At 38.6% G+C, this 16,670-nt stretch overlaps 2 protein-coding genes and 1 long non-coding RNA gene across 5 annotated transcripts in view; 1 reads left to right on the top strand and 2 right to left on the bottom strand.

The window, feature by feature from the left end:
* Window positions 1-1,075, bottom strand: part of dnajc6 (DnaJ (Hsp40) homolog, subfamily C, member 6) — a 42,611-nt gene extending 41,536 nt beyond the window's left edge. For both annotated transcript variants that reach the window (XM_031283907.2, XM_036007255.1), the window contains exon 1: window positions 707-1,075. Coding sequence is in view for 1 of the 2 variants with exons in the window: in XM_036007255.1 (XP_035863148.1) it covers window positions 707-728 (22 nt within the window). In the remaining variant the exon portion in view is untranslated. The remainder of the gene's footprint in view (window positions 1-706) is intronic.
* A 2,194-nt stretch (window positions 1,076-3,269) lies between these two features.
* On the bottom strand, window positions 3,270-11,099 carry ak4 (adenylate kinase 4). Its single transcript, XM_031283937.2, has 5 exons — window positions 10,571-11,099; window positions 9,561-9,680; window positions 6,605-6,777; window positions 5,771-5,889; window positions 3,270-4,928 (listed from the first exon to the last, which is right to left on the bottom strand). Exons 1-5 carry the CDS (start codon window positions 10,710-10,712, stop codon window positions 4,802-4,804), a joined length of 681 nt encoding a protein of 226 aa, XP_031139797.1. The 5' UTR covers window positions 10,713-11,099; the 3' UTR covers window positions 3,270-4,801.
* Window positions 11,100-11,804: 705 nt separating this feature from the next.
* On the top strand, window positions 11,805-14,571 carry LOC116039133. 2 transcript variants are annotated; one of them, XR_004102258.2, is made up of 2 exons: window positions 11,805-12,375; window positions 12,952-14,571. It is a non-coding gene; the product is annotated as an uncharacterized LOC116039133 (long non-coding RNA). The 2 variants fall into 2 exon arrangements; XR_004102257.2 differs by having other exon boundaries at window positions 11,808-12,202.
* The last annotated feature ends 2,099 nt before the right edge of the window (window positions 14,572-16,670 follow it).

The raw sequence follows: 16,670 nt of genomic DNA, 5'->3' as shown, positions 1-16,670 counted from the left end.
TCTCAGCCAGACCTGGATGATGAAGATTGTGATTCTGATAATATTGATAATCAAGATACAAAGACATCAGTCAGGTCAAAATGGCAATAATACTGATGAATAAAAACCGGTCCTCTTTAGATCATTTGCAGACAGAGTGATGTGTACCTTTAACTGGTGTCCTAAAGTGCCGTTACCGACATCATCAGCTGACAGAAAAATCCAACTGATATCAAAGCGGCAGCCTTCACCCTGTTAATTCAGTCTAGTCCTCCGGATGTCATTTATAGGGATAAAGCAACAGTAATAAGTATCATAGGCCTACAGAAAAAAACCAATATGTCTCATTAGGAGCCTAGGATGTGTGAAAAAATCGACACCTACTGAATAAAAATAACCCAAATGATGTCATTCATGTTGCTCGCGTGCGCATCTCGCCACATAGAGGCCCTGATTTTATGATTTTAGATTAATGTATCGCCTAAAGTGAAAAAAAAAAAAACGAGTAGGCTATGGAGCAAGTGCATGCTGGTGATAACCTCTCGAGCAGAGATGGGGGAGTGGGGGAAAGGGGGGGGGGGGGGAATTTCCAGAGGCAGCCTTATATTATGTAACATCCACACACAGATCATGATGCTCTCCTTCTTTTCCTGTTGAGAGATGCAGGCTACGTCAATAAAACACGTCCCATGAATCACATCAAATGAACAGAAACAGACGACAGTACCTTTCAGAGCGCTTTCTATCATTCTCCCCCCGGGAGCGCCGTGTTGTGCCGGTGGTTTGGATGCGCTTTAAACCTCGGCTTCGCTCACAGACACCGACCTTTGGTTTGTCATTCGCTGCTAGTCAAAGGTTAAAAGCGTTAAACGTCCTGTGAGACGTACTGTCCTGCGAGGATTTCCCGATATCTCCCAGTTAACCTGTCAGTACATTTACAGAGGCAGCACCTGGTACGGCATCATCATATTCACATTTTGGCATATGAGCAACAAACCAGCGATGGCGATTGGTAGATCTGTAGATGATGTGGATGAGCGTAAAAGAGGAAAAGCAAGAGTGGATGTTCATGAGTCTGTACGGTAGAAACTGCGCCGCTCAGCGAGTCCTGGCAGAGCTGTCAGAGCTGGTAAAACCTGGGATGGACCTCCGAAACGGGTTGAATGTTGGCTAATATGTAATAGCCTATATGATGACTGCATGTGAATTTGCTGCAGTAGGCCTAATCGAGAAACCAATAGCCTATTGGTGATATGCACCGAGAATGATTATAGTTTTATCAGGTCACAGAATGGCTGAGTCACACTTGTAAAGGTTCCTATAAGAACAGTGGCCATGAGGCGATAGTAAAAACCCTAAAATGCAACACCATCTGCTGCATTTCAAATGTTGGACACAGGATACTCATCTAAATCTGCATTATGGTTAATGCATGGACAAACTACAGCTGCACACCATCTGTCAAAGGTAAACACAGCAGATGAGACTGTAATCCAGTAAGACAGTCTAGCACGCCCGACCAACCTCTAATACATAGGGTTTATTTACAGATCTGAGAGGATTAGACACCCTATGAAGGCTACACACACGCATGCGTATAAATCTATGGCAAGTTAGCAGCACACCCTCCTGCTGCTTCCTGTTTTTCTCACATGATATAAAAGATCAAGGAGCAAAGAAGGGAGGAGCAACGCCTTTTTATTATTTTTGTGTGTGCTGGAAAGAAAGAAAGAAAGAAAGAAAGAAAGAAGATAAAGCTAGATTTCTAACTGAATAGGCTATCAGAGATTCTTTAGAGTTGTAAGATAAGTTTTGTGTAGTTTTAACCAGGCAGACCACTACTGAAATCAAAACTTGACATATCTGAGAAAACAAAATTTTAATAATTTAAAACCCAAAGAGCTTTATATGCCTAAAGTTGAAATTTCTGACTACACTACCCACTTGCTTACAGTATGTTCTGACTGAGAAACAATCCTTATAAGTATAAGTATAAATGAAGAAACCTGTCTGCACCCAACCAAAGTATGAATTAGCTGGGAGTCTCCCACAAAATAAGATACAGTAGGACGGTAGGTACATTTTGTTGCATATACAAGTACAAGATTAAGTATAATGACAGTGAAAGCAGCCTTGAGAAAATATTTTCATTGTTTTCAGAATGTAACATGTTTGGACAGCATGGTTTGAAAATAGGAAAGAAAAAATCCACAATCCTTACACATCAGCAGTAGGGTGAGGTCACATAACACTTTGACACCACGCCCTTTCATTCAACGACACAGATTGGCATATTGTGCTATGTGTTATACAGATCTTATATTGAGTCCATTTTAACTTTTTGTTTGATTTCCTCAACCTTACAGTACAAAACAAAAGTTGTCTGTCCAAAATTATTACAGTGGCCAGCAAGATAATAGGCATACAGCAGCTCTCTCTAACAAGGATCTTTGACAGACAAGTTTTGCAGAAGGCACGGTCAATCTTGTGAAGCTCTGACCACACACTCACTCCTCTTCCATCTAGGTGGAGATATACTGTAGGCTCCCTAGAGTAAAAACAAACAGGCACACATTTTCTTTTGTTCCTTGTTCCATTCAAGCTGTTAACTTTGTTTTTTAAAGATAATTTTTTGGGCATTTTAGCCTTTAATAGACAGGACAGCTGTAGACAGGAAAGGGGGGGGGGGGGGGGGGAAGACATGCAGCAAATGGCCGCAGGTCAGACTTGAACCCTGAGCCGCTGCGTCAAGGACTGAGCCTCTGCATACGGGCATATAACTTGCACAGTTTTTATTAGTGTCACTTGGGCCTTCTCAGTGACACTTTTAGAAATCACTTTTCCAGACAATCTCAAGGGATTTTATTTGACACTGTTCACTGATGTTCAGTAATGAAATTGTTCTCAATCACTCTGTTGGTTGTGTGCTGCAAAGATGTTTTATGCCTTGTTTATTGTGTTGTTGTTTTGTTGTTTTTTTGTACCTCCACCAGCAAATCAAATTTCCCCTTGACAGAAAATAAAGAACTCTGAACTGAACTATTAACAACATGAAACCAAAGTGGAAATCATATTCTGCTCCTACAGACTCATCCCATCCCAGGACATCTTATCCTTTTGTTACTCAAGCAAAACATATTATTGAGTAAAAGTGTCAGTGTTTTTTTGTATCTTTGGTCTGTCATTATCTTTTAAAAGCCTTTAATCTGTATAACATACAACATCCACTCTTTCTAGACCCTAGATAACCTGAACTCACAAAAGAAATGTAAAAAAAGATATATTTTTGCATGTGAGAGGATAAGTGTACTTTGCTAATTCTCAGCTTCATAATGAATACAGGTAATGACATTTTACAGTACTGCAGAGCCAGCATTAGCACAGCTTAAAAAAAAACAATGAAAACCCAGTTGCTGGTCTTTATTGCACAAGTTAGGTACTGGTGTGCTTACGTGATTGCCAAAAGCAAACTCCTGCGCCATTAGGTGAAAATATGACACCTTTCTTTTAACTGCAGGTGACCAGAAGCTATTCTGTAGGGTGGGACCTAATATTAAACATTCACAAAAAAATCACTTACAAAATAATATAAAAAATCTACAAGGTTAACATTTTACAAGCTGTTCACCCTGCAGCAGTGCTTTCTACATTCGAACAAACCGCAAAATAAGACCTTTACATATATGACCTTGTTATGCTTCCAAATCCTATTACTTACTAAAGTAATATCCAGCAATATCTTAAAGTTAAACAAACACTGCAAAACATTACATTTTATAAACAACAATCTTTGACATTTTAAAGATAAAAATTTCAAGGCAACCTTATGAAAGTAACAGCATTGAAGGCACTATATTCTGTGTATTGGTCTTCATCCCAGCCAGAGTGTGCTGTAGAGTGATTGTGAGGGATTCTTGAATCTTGTACAAGTCCAGCACTGCTGCAAAGTGCAAACGCTGTCTCATTTCAAGAAATGCTTTCCATTGTTAATATGTACTTAAAAACTGTTCTGAAATGCAAAATAATAGAATTTTAATCATGTGATAAATTCAGCGATTAATCACGATTAAAAAAAAATAATCGTTTGACAGCCCTAATAATAATCTTTAGCATTTCAGAACAAAAGTAAAGAATAGCTGTTTATACAGTGCACAATAAAAACTGGTTCACTCAGGCTTGCACAATGTTTTAGAAAAAATGAACCAAATAATGGCTGTCCAAGATTGATTTTGGATTTAGACACAATGCATAATGTCAGTTTTGCCCTCAGTGAAGTGTGGTGAGACTGACTTGAATAAAATGATTTTTTTCTGTGTAACAACTCCCCAGTTATTATTGATTAAAGGGTTTCACTCCAAAATGATGAGTATATTCATAGAGGCAACAACATGATATTGTTTGCTTGAACATACTTTTTTCTTTTAACCTTTGGTTTTACCACAGCTTCCCTGAATGTGCTATGATTTAAATCCAATTGGAAATATTGCAGATACAAAAAAACACAGTGTTGCTTGATGGTGAGTGCTTGTGTAAAATTATGATTTATAAAAAATGATCAGTTTTGATATTGCCTTGAACCTTTCACTATGATAATGCAGAAATCAACACAATCAACTAAGCTCTTCAAATATTTGCATTGGACCATTCATTTAAAAAAATCACCTGGTGATTGAATAACAAGCATGTTGGATGACAGTTTTGATCATTTTCATCTCTCTAAGCCTCTCTTTTAAGAAAACTGAAAGCTGCATGTGGAAACATCACCCCACATCCTCTGGCTGCTTCTTGATGTGTCCCTGTGATCTTTTCATTCAGAAAAGTGTCAGGGTGTTTGGGTTTGGAAGGAATCTGATGGCTGCATGTGCATCTTGGTGCTGAGGAGGGAGTTAATATAAGGCCAAATCCGGTCCGTATCTGTACCGGAAAATGAGTGCAGGATTCCCTGTGACCTGAGCGAAGAAATAAGGGATACATAATAAGAGAAACTGGGTAAAATTGAAATATTGATTGATTAAATGACAGAATGTGGCGTAGTCTTTAAATTGTAAAAGAGAACTGCATTGCATGCCTATAACATTGTCATATTAATGGACTGTTAAATAACAAAAGATCTAAATCGATGCATCCACACATTGTTTTTCCTTGTCAAAAAATGGGACCTACATCACCCACAATGCAACTTAACTTCCAACAGTTTGGGAGGAGACTCGGGTGTGCTATGCTAGTAGCGGCTAATGTAGCCTCGAGCCGCTAGCCTCAGGCAGAGATGAGGAGCAGTCTACTTCCACACACACCCCCAGATTTTTTTCATTTTCAAACTTGAAGTCTTCAGCTCCAGTTGACGCTGACTTAAGTGACATCACTTGAGGCAATTAATCAGACTTCATGCAGCTCCCTCTGGAGCCACATAGTGCTTTAGTTAAACAAAATGTAACTCAGCCAAGCATCCAAGACTTCCAAAAAAAGTTCTGCTGACCATTGTTCCAATCTACCAAATTCACACGATCCTGTTCATGACCTCCATGTTTTGTTATTGTTTGACATCTGGGTTTGATTGCCTATGTGCAACACTGCACATGACTACACTTCTTTCCAGCGGCCAAATCTTAAGTCTCTGTGATAATAATGTTATTATGATACTTTGCAATAATGTTGGAAAAACTAAAGACCATTTACCTGCTGGAGTATCTATCTAAATAAAATCTCAATCTGATTATATGCCACTGCAAGAATTGACACTGTTGGCTGCCAGTAGAAATAATACTGAGTAAAGACTGAAGTATTTACTTACTTGTATAAGTTTATGACCGGTTTGGCCACATCTTTGTAGTGTCTCAGTCTGGCCATCAGGGCTTCTGGTTTGTCATCATCGTGTTGAATCAGTGGCTCCCCAGTGATGTCATCCTTACCCTGAGGAAGGCAAAATAAGGTCAGACATGCAACAAAGGTGAACTCAAAATGCAGTGAAGTCTCGTAACACAGGGGATTACCAAACATATTCATATTCATTATATTATTATTATTATTATTATTATTATTATTATTATCGTTGATTACAGGATCTTTTGTTGCTCATATATTATAAAGATATGAAGAACATAACATCAACATTGGCCATGGAAATTGGTGAGTTTTCCAGTAGCTGCTTGAACCTTGATCTTTTCAGCCATTGCTAATGCAATAATGTTGTCAACATAAGGTACTATTATGTAATGGTGATATATCAAACCCTCCTCATCCTTTTTCAAATCTGCATTCTATTTAATAAAGAAATAGTGCTTCTAAACAACTGGAGACTATACTGGAGACAGAGGGCATCTGCTGTCAGGATAGCCTTATTTTCACAAGTTCCCAGACATGCTGTAAGATTTATAAATAATAATAAAAAACTCTGATTTGAATAACTTGTGTCTGCTGTGGTTCTTTCACACTAAAAGTTCAATTACCAAGTTAAATTACAATTACTTCTTCATTTCCATTCAAAAAATCCATAATCTATGAAGATGAATATTTTTTCATTTCAAAAGTTAAACTAGACACAAGTTGTCTCATACTGCATATTGAATGTAGGATGTAGAATATTCCAAGCACTCTAACTCTACTGTAACTTTCAGACTTCTGAGACCTGCACTCGTGGCGGGTTGAAGCCCATGTTGTAGACTCGGCCACTGGCTGGATGGATCCAGCGGTCACTCAGTCTCTCCCTCAGAGTCTCGTAGGGGATGTTGAGGCTGATGACCAGGTCCAGCTGACACAAACTGTTCAGGGCATGGGCCTGCGACAGAGTCCGGGGAAAACCTAGACAGAGAGCAGAGATAGAATGTGAGAGGCACTGCCACCAGGAATACTTCAGTGTTATACATTGATGTATGACCTTTATTTTTCAATACACTACATTTAAGATTATGTTGCATGTGTATTTTTGAAGTTATGATTATCATTGTGAGTCAATAACATAAGGAAGACATACTGTACATGAATAGTATGCCATTCATTTCCTGTATCAATGTTTGCTAATATCAGCAAGTAAACTTGGACTCAAGCTGTTTCCAGTTTTCCAGTGAGAGTGCCTATAGCCATGTCATAATAACAATATTATGTATGTGAATGAACTTACTGGAAAAAAACAATACCCTTAGTTACATGACCTGGATGAACCACCAGCAGTTATAATAAGACAAGAGTCACGCTAGCTACTCTGTGAGGGTGTACTGAGGCACAGTGGTGCTTTGAGTTAAATGCTAACATGCTGGTGTTTAGCAGGTAATGTTTACTATGGCCACTATCTTATTTTAGCTTGTTACCATGCTGACACGTGCTAATTAGCACTAAACACAAAGTACAGATGAGACTGTTGGGAATGCCATTAGTTTTTAAAGGTATTTGATCATAAAAAGTATTGGATAAATTGAATACCTAACGTTGGTCGGAAAAGTCAGAGAATCATCAACGTTATTACAATTCATCCTGAGGGGGACATGAATGCTTGTGCTAAATATCATGGCAATCCATCCAATAGTTTAAGACATTTCACTCCAACCCACAAGATGGCACAGAGTCACTTGATCACCAAAGTCATCGTCTCGGAACCATGAACGTCCGTATGAATGTGTGCCAATCCATCTTTATTTACTGGATAAGTGAAAACTTTGACATGCTGATGGCAGTGGATGAAAAGTCAAGTGATCACCAAGTTCAGCTTAAATTATCTTCTGGGGACCACGGATATCTGTAACCAACTGTCACGGCAATCCATCAGCCTCATGGTGGCACTAGAGGAAAAGTCAAGGGATCACTAAAGTCAGGAGGATTCATCCTGGACAGATAGACCAACATTTCTGTAATGAAACTTGCACATTACATTTGTGATTGAATTACATTGCTGTGATCTCTACAGGGAACCTCAGCACCAGTAGGGTTGGCAGGTATTCAGTGCCTTGCTCAAGGATACTTCAGCATGGTGGGTGTTCACATGGCAAGCTTACCATAAATGTAGGTAGGCCCTTCAGTTTTAAGGCCATTTTCTCTCTCTCTCTCTTGTTTTAGTATGCTTTGGTATGCAGTTCAGTTTATTGCTTCCTTGTGTGTTGGAGGGGAAACTGGCAATTGCTCTGTATGTTCCATTGTTAGGTCAATAAAGAGCTTTTAAATCTCTCCAACCACTAGAGCATCATGCTGCCCACAAATGAATGACAGGAAGGCACCAATCAAAGGATACAAGAGGGAAAGAGAAGGTATATTTAGGGAGGATATATATGCGTAGATGTGTCTGTTAGTTCGTCGGGGGAGGGCGGCATGGGGTTTGTCTCAGTTTATGAATACATGCAGGCGAGTGTGTGTGTGTGTGTGTGTGTGTAACCTTGATTTGTTTGCTAAAAAAAAAGCATTTGTTCATTTGTTTACTGATCATATTTCAAGGTTTACACATGAGTAACACCAACTAGTTTGTTTCATCAATGTTTGGCATCTCTCTTACAGATAGTGGATAATATTTAACTTGAAAAAGACACTGAGTTTGTCATCTCAGCAGTCAGGACATTATCATCTCTGTTACTAATGACTCAAACTAAATATGTTACCAACTTCTTAACCTAACACAATTCTGAGGCCATTTCCAAAGAACTTAAAGTACTTTTGTATATGGATGGCAAAAATGTGAATCCTCATGTATCACATACACAAGAATTGACAAAGTATTGACATGTAGAATGTAATAATATCACTACAGGTGTTATCACTTTATAGTGACTTGATCTCCACCATAAGTAAATACATACAAACTGTTTTTTTAATTGACTAACCAATCAATCAATCAATCAATCAAATGTATTTAAATTGTAAAATCACCATTAGACATGGTCTCAGTGCACTTTACAATTAAAGGAACACAGAAATAACAGACAGCAACAAAACAATTGAACAGCATTAAAGCAGTAATAATAAACAATACAAAACCAGCAACATAAGACAATAAGTGTTGTAACAAAGGTCACTTGAATGTGAATAAAAAATTATTTGTGAAACTTGCATTATAGATCAGGACAGCACAGGGAACATGTGGACTCTTCCTGTATTAATGGCAAAAATCTTATATCTTTACCTTTTTTTTCTTTGATTGGAACCTAATGCAAATCATCTATGGCTGTTGATAGTGGAATGACAGTCAAGAGCAGGTACAGACCTGCTGGTACTGGATTAGGTATATCAGATAATGTAGAGCGTATTTTTCCACTTAGTTACCTCCTCAGAATCAAAAGACATGGCACTTTTGGGGGGCATGTTTCTAAGCTTGCAGAGGAGTAGAAAATGCATTCCCAATGGCCTCTAACATGACTATTAGTCTGGGGATTTGGGGGGAGGGTGGCACCCAGGTTGGCCAATCAGATTTAAGGGGTGGCTAGCAGTTTCCATTACTGGCCATGATGCTGTATTATGAAAAACATATTCCCTCACTACAATTGAACAAGGCAAAGAATGGAGGCTGCTGTAAGATAAAGCCGGTGTGTCATAAATGCATCAGTAAAATAAAGTAAAGACCCTGCACTCTTATTGTATAAAAACAAAAACACAACTTTTCATACCGTCCAGCAGCCAGCTGTGGCCGATCAGGTGTTCCAGTCTGGGCAGCATCAGTCTTGTCATCACATGGTCAGGCACCAGCATGCTTCTTTCTACGTAGGTCCTCACCAGCACACCTGCCTCTGATCCAGGTAAACATAGTCACTGCATGTGTGCTTCTAAAGTTCAAGACAGGATAGGGTCTGTTTAATCTATCAAGGCCTTGATATAAAAAAAAGCATGTTTGGTACCACTTATGAGCATCTAGTTATTGTGTAACTATCAGACCAGAGATTGTAAATGGTTAAAATGATGTAGCCTCCCAAAATTACACTAAACATCTGGAGCCTGCTGTGGATTTGTTAAACAAACACGCATATTGATCTCACTGGTTTATAAACCCTGAAACTTGTTTTAAAATAAAAAAAAAAGGCTTAGTTACCTGATCCAGCAAGCTGCAATTTACTAAAACGTTTCAGAAATGGCAACCAAGCACACATGTTTTTACTTAAGCTCTCTGCACTGAACAGCAATTTTATTATCAGCTTGGCACATGCTTGGATTTCAATTTATTCCAGTTGGGTAGCTACAATGAAAAGTTGTAAGAGACACAATCAATGGTTTAAAGTGTAAGTTTGGGGAAATATTTTAAGAAAAACCTGTTAACTGGAGTGAACACTGAGTCATTGTGGCGTTGGACACAGTCTCTGTACTAGATTGAAATCAGATAAATAAGAATTAAGTTTGTGGTCATCCAAATGTCTCGTGTTTTATAGCTTGGATTGAAATGTGAAGATTAGGCCAACTGTCAAATGAGCTTCTAGAAAACAACTGTGGATCCCAAAATGCGCACATCTCACCATCTCATTCTGCAAACATGTTTTGCTATGATTACATTTTTGTGAGAATTATTATGATATTAAGAGGAAGATCCACATGCCGCATAGTTTCCACAGACTTCCCTGCTGACTGGTTCTTCCTGTTGACACCCCTAATATTGACGTTTGGGCTCAAGTACACGGGAAGATCCTACCTGTGTTTGCCGCTATGCTCTCTCGTAGATAGTGGCCACTGGACAGATATTGCAGGCCAAAGCTTTGCGCAATCCTTTTGGATATCGTTCCTTTTCCTGATCCTGGTGGACCCATGATAGCAGCTCGGAATAACTTGGCCATGTCTTCCTCAAACACAGACTGCAACTTTAAAACCTCTGGGAGGCACAAATGTTAGTTTGTCCTCTTTGTGCGCTAGGGAAAGAAGTAAATTACCTCTTTTTTTAAACCCCCTAGTTAGTTGGGTACATGAGCGATCAAAGTGGTCCAAAGACTGAATAGCTTTGAAAGTTATAGTTGCCAATGTAGATTTCAGCTTCTCTTTGGAGTCTGCGGTTCTCTACACAGAGCCCACTCTCTGCGCACATTGGGGCAATCCTGCTCTATGACTCGGATCAAGTCAAAACGCCCTTTTCCTTTTTTTCTTTCGGTCGCTTAAGGATACATTACACCCATCTACGTCTTTGCGGACAAAGACTTTTCTCTGCGAATGAATGAGGAGGGTGTCTCCACAACGCCCTATTTTTCTGCGCACATCATCCAGAAAAAATGCGGATGACTGACTCGCATGAACTTTGCGGGGTAAACTGGTTACTGTAGTTTTTTTATATACAAGTGATGTACAACAACAACAACAGCAACTGTCGTCTGTTACTTAAGTCACTTAAGAGAGAGGAAACTGTGACGATTCTATTTTACAAGCACATTGATATCACCGGGAAGAATAAAGAAGAGGAGGAAGAAGAGGAGGAGGAGAAGAAGAAGGCGTTTGAAGGTGAAAATGTATCATTCCAACTCATAGGTAGAAATATCATCATGTTTTCCTCCATGCTACAACATACTAAAAAGCAAAAACACAAAAATAAAATTGCATAGCCAATTCAGTTCACTGCAACACATGTAAAGTTTAGTAAGGGAGTGCCTTTCTGTGCAGAATGTTTAAGACCAATATGTCCTCTTGCAGTCTGTTTGGAAAGCTAGATATTATTTTGATCTGCAACTGCAAAGGGGAAATCAGATAATCACACCTTCAGTTCAAGTTGAGGCTTGGTACAAGGATTGCATGGAGACAAACTGCCATGCAACTAATTACTTACAAGCCAGAAAAGGGTGTGTCAGTCACCTGATCCCATAAAAATATTTGGTTTGCAATGGAAATATATAATATAAATGATTCTTCTACAGTAATAAGCATTTGGAATTATTTACAAGTTGACATTTCAAGACTATATATAATAATACATAGGCTAAATTAATGAGCTATACCATGCAAATGATCCCACTATTAAAGTGGGCTGTTCTTGGATTCCACCACTTGTTGACGGTGTTTCTCTCAAAGCAGAGCTTTTATTATTCATGGGGTTGTTATCTTTCTTGGTTTTGCACTCCTGGCAGCAGGCTCAGAAAAGCACATGAGTCGTTGTCATTCCGCGCAACATTTGCGGACGGGTGGATCGAATCCAGTGAAACTTGTACTTGTTGCGAGCCATACGGCGGCGGCAGCGTCCCGGAGCTGTCAGAAATTGCGCACAGCCTTCAGTCTTCAGTCAGTGGAGTTACCAGACTAATCCATCAAACAACTCGGAAGATTAACCTTTTTTAGCCTCGCGAAAGTAGGTATTAGTCTCCACACCCGGAAGCTTGTTTTAAATTTCACGATGATTTTCGTCACATGGCTTTGGAGAATTCAATAACAACAAAAAATGGCGACAATCACGTTGTGTAGTCTTGCTGCGTCATTAAAAATAGTCATGTAAACACGGGACATTAAACGGGAAATTTGCAGGTATGTGAGCCAATGTGTGTTATACACTTAATGCGGACTGAATTTAATTAAGAATAAATGATTATAATCTATTTGAATCATACAGCATGCTGTTCGTTTTTGTCTAGAAAAGGGGCGTGTATGCAATGCTGGGCGTTAACGTTTGGCTGCACAATATTTAACATTGCACTTATATTTCGCCTTTAGTCGCTTTTCAGTTTAAGCAGGTATGCGTGTCGAATATGTAACCTAATGCCATTAGGTTGTTAAGATTTTGGACAACTTTTGTTTAGCCTATTTGTAGAAAACGGCAACAAGCGCTTATTTAAGTAGGCTGTTTGCTGTTGTCCTTATTTTCTCGAGCGTATCGGAGCCATTGATCTGTAGCCCATACGTTACCTTCACGGTTGTAGGTTATAAGCCATCCCCCAGTTATTTACATTGAGGGTTTATGCAATATGGACGCGCTTTCTTCACAGGGTCTCCTGTTACAGACAAACGGAGCATTCCGCCCTGACAATTTGTTTGTCCTCTGCCATGTTTAGTTTTTTTTGCACATGTTGCTTTGCTTTTCTGACATGAACATTTTTTGGCCAGTGCCCTGAGCAGCGGGACTAATGGAGTTGTTTACATGAAGTGCGGAGGGCGGATGACGAGGAGGAGGAGCCGCTACGTCGGGCAGAGACGCCACCGGACTGCTCCAGAGGCTGCCTTCACCGAGGGGGGCGGAGCCCGCGAGGAGAATCATAACAAGTCTGACGTCACTCGGCCTTGTGGTTGGTATGAATAATATACAGTAGTTTGTCTCGACCAAGTCCTAGCAGGAAGGAGGTTTGGAAAAAACAAAGTCTTTCTACCTGTAATTGTTTTATAAGATGCAACATTTACGAGCCCTATGTGCACCAGCAGAATGGAAACTAATGGAAAATAATATAAAAAAAAACTTTAATATGGAAAGAGAAAAATAACTAACCATGTTAAAATATCCTACGTAGGACTTTGAAGCAAGCTTCCTCCTCCCATTTCCAAGAATTGTGCAATGTTGTTTTTAATCACAGATTCACAGCCAGTAGGTAGAGTTCAAATTTCATGTGCAGGGTTGTGCATTATTAACTGTCATTAGAGTTAGGGTTACCTTCCCAGGTAGACGTTTCATCATATAATGGACAACAGAGTCTGTCGTTTGCAGTACAGAATCAATAACTGTACCACTTTTGGTACAAACCTACCTTATCTCAAAGGCCTAAATAAATAAATTACATACAATGACATTGTCCTGATTAATGTGCATATGTGAGCTTACTCATTTAACTTTTAAGACTTTGTGATCCAAACTTTTCTGACAATTGTTCATTGACAATTTATTTATGTTCCCACAATCAGACTATGTTATATAGTTTATGTTTTGTCTTTTTCACTCTGACTTTATGAATTAGTTTTTTTAATGGTATTATATCTCCCCAAAATGTTATTGGATCTTTAAGGGTTAAATCCCATGGTTAGAGGGCAAAGTATTTCCTGCTGGTGATTAGTTGGAAGGATATTTAAAAAACTAATGTATCAGATTGTTAAATAACATGCCTAATATTACTCTGTAGATTAATCTGTTATTGTATTAGCTACTGTGTGTTATTTGAAAAGTATTTATACATTATGCAAACAAACGAAATGCTGGAGATACAACTAGCATATGTTTTGAATGAGATACCATCAAATGTGCTGCAAAAAATGCAAAAGGAAAACATTATTATCTTTGTATCTGTTGACCTGGAGCACACATTATGGTTGGATGACGAATGGAGCAAAGCCGCGGACTGCTAGATTTGTCAGGCTGCCCTGGTTCAGTTATCACGGTGCTGATGCTGTCCCCATCGAAGGTACAGTACTGTGATAACTGAAGGATGGCTGCCAACTTGACCCAAGTGCAGTGAATCAAAGCATGTTCGGCTAACGAGCCAGAGGACCAAAGAGAAGGTGGACAAGTGTGAGTATGTAAACAAAAAATATTGTGGTACATTGCTTTAAAAACCTTAATGTGATATCCAGAAGTCCATGTGTTTTTATTTACAAAGTAGTTTTCCCTTGTTGAACAATCTTTTAGGCCTTTTTTGTACGTTGAAGTATAAGAAACTCAAAACCTGTAAGTTAGTATTATCTTCACTAATTATGTAACTTCTGCTTAACTATAAGAAATAAAGTGAATTTCTTTAATTCAAATGTGTATGTTCTTTAATTCATCTCTGCCTTTAAATGTTCTGTGAATCTTAACTACAGAAGGTTACAACAATGAAACAGTCAACTATTGAGTAACTGAAGTCTCCATCTGATCAGTTTTAAGATTACATTGAATGCTTTTTGACAGCTCTTTACATAGCATTGCAAGGAAAGTTCCACTTAGCAATAAAACTAATGTACATCATGCAAACTTGACAAAGAAAACCATCTGCCCTAATTTCCTGCATAGTGTGTCTTCTTTATCATAGTCTAGCCTGATGGCTCTATGCTAATGAACCTTGCATTGCAACATAAGTCCTAACGCCATATAAATCTGAAGCTTAGAATAACAGTGTGTTCTTCAAGTTTTTTTTTCCTGACTAAACTATTAGATCCACACAGAGTTGTCCCTTACTGGGAGCACTGCTCTGCAGGCTGAAGCAGAAGGTAGTCCTGAATGGTTGCTCCAAGTTGTCAACAGAGGGAGCTAAAGATCTATTATTGATGTGCTTTGTGGTCTAAATAACAATATCTACGGCTCTGTCCCATAGTCCCACTGTTATTGAAATATGCATATTTCAATGGCATAGTTGATGTAGTGCTCATTTGTCACGATTCATGTTAAATATAGCATAACATATTTGGCTGAATCCAGTTTTGAAAACACAACTCAGGTGGTAGAGCAGTCGTCTACCAATCGGAAGGTCAGTGGTTCGATCCCTGGCCCTGTCAAAGTGTCCTTGGGCAAGACACTGAACCCTAAATGTGCATGTGAATGATGCTGTACTATGTAAAAGTGCTTTGAGTAGTCATTAAGACTAGAAAAGCACTATATAAATGCAGTCCATTTGCATGTATGCCTATGTATGATTCACATCAATGACAGCCGCGGTCTCCATTTTGGTAGAAATTGCTATGTCATTGTTATTTTATGTTATGTTCAATATGTGATGTCAATACATCACAGAACAAAACACTTTTACTGTGATCTGTCATGTCAGAACCTGTTTTGAATAATACATGCACTTTGACTCATGTCTGATAAACCACAGGTCACTGCACCTGTCTTTACAATGTTTTACTCAAAGGGTACATTCTGTAGCTGCTGTGGAAATCCCCAAAGAGTCATGCTACATGTTTTGTTTTTGTCTCTAACCTCAATCTGCTCGATTCGCCTTGATTGACATGTTTTTCTGACTCACCGTGCGATTTCTACATACTTTGTGGTAAAGCATATTTTTGGATAATGAAATATGAAAAGTCAAGTGAGGATTTTTTTAAAAGCGCTATTTTCTAAATTAGACCAGGCATTCAAATCCCCTAAATTTAATGATAGTGAAACCAACTACTGTACATTGAACAACAAAACTCTACCTGCAACCCATGATTATGGTGAGTTTCTGTCTTACTTCCTTTAATACAAGGTAATATATGTTTACTGGGATGTGGCATGGGAAGTCCCTCCCTTAAAATAAACCACCCATTTTTTTGTTTCACATCCTTGTTCTTTTGTTGCAGGAAGAAAGTAGTTTTCCCTTTATCCCCACACAGGTCCCTGTCTATTCCCTAACCCACCACAACAATCCACCGATAGTCATTACAATTGATAAATGCTGGGCTGATGTAATTTGGACTGAAGTATCCACCAACAGCTTAAGAAAAACTGTATTTGACACTGACCACTACACATTGAGGACTGATGTGTGAAAAAAGGTGAGAAAATTCAAAAGATATAATGAATGCATTTGTCAGCAACTATACTGTAACTCCTATAGCCATGGCTGGTGTATACACTGATAATACAGCAAAACATTGTTGTAATTACATAGAATATGTCTACATTGGAAAAGTTATAATTGCAGACAAACACTGCACACAAATAAACACTTAAAATGTCCTTGTAGCTGCGTACAAACATATTACAGTGTCATCTTAGCCATCTATTAAATGTTTGTGTATAAATGCTAAATAGGGGAAGTTAAGGTTAAGTGTTATCCTAAACTTATGTAAGTCACTTAACTTAGTTTTCTCTCCACATTCACAGAGCCATTATAAAAAAAAATATATGTTAATATATACACTTTGTCTCTTTAATCTTTAGT

Source organism: Sander lucioperca, chromosome 11, assembly GCF_008315115.2.
Source record: "Sander lucioperca isolate FBNREF2018 chromosome 11, SLUC_FBN_1.2, whole genome shotgun sequence".
Lineage (NCBI taxonomy): Eukaryota > Metazoa > Chordata > Actinopteri > Perciformes > Percidae > Sander > Sander lucioperca.
The sequence above is the reverse complement of the archived record's forward strand: the minus strand, read 5'-3'. Positions and strand labels throughout refer to the sequence as shown.

Excerpts from the sequence above, each read along its gene's own strand:
- ak4 (XM_031283937.2), bottom strand. The coding sequence starts at position 10,712 with ATGGCCAAGTTATTCCGAGCTGCTATCATGGGTCCACCAGGATCAGGA. Across the intron at positions 6,778-9,560 it reads CCACAGCTGGCTGCTGGACG|GTTTTCCCCGGACTCTGTCG; the intron begins GTATGAAAAGTT and ends CTCTCTGTCTAG. Across the intron at positions 5,890-6,604 it reads TCAACCCGCCACGAGTGCAG|GGTAAGGATGACATCACTGG; the intron begins GTCTCAGAAGTC and ends TGCCTTCCTCAG.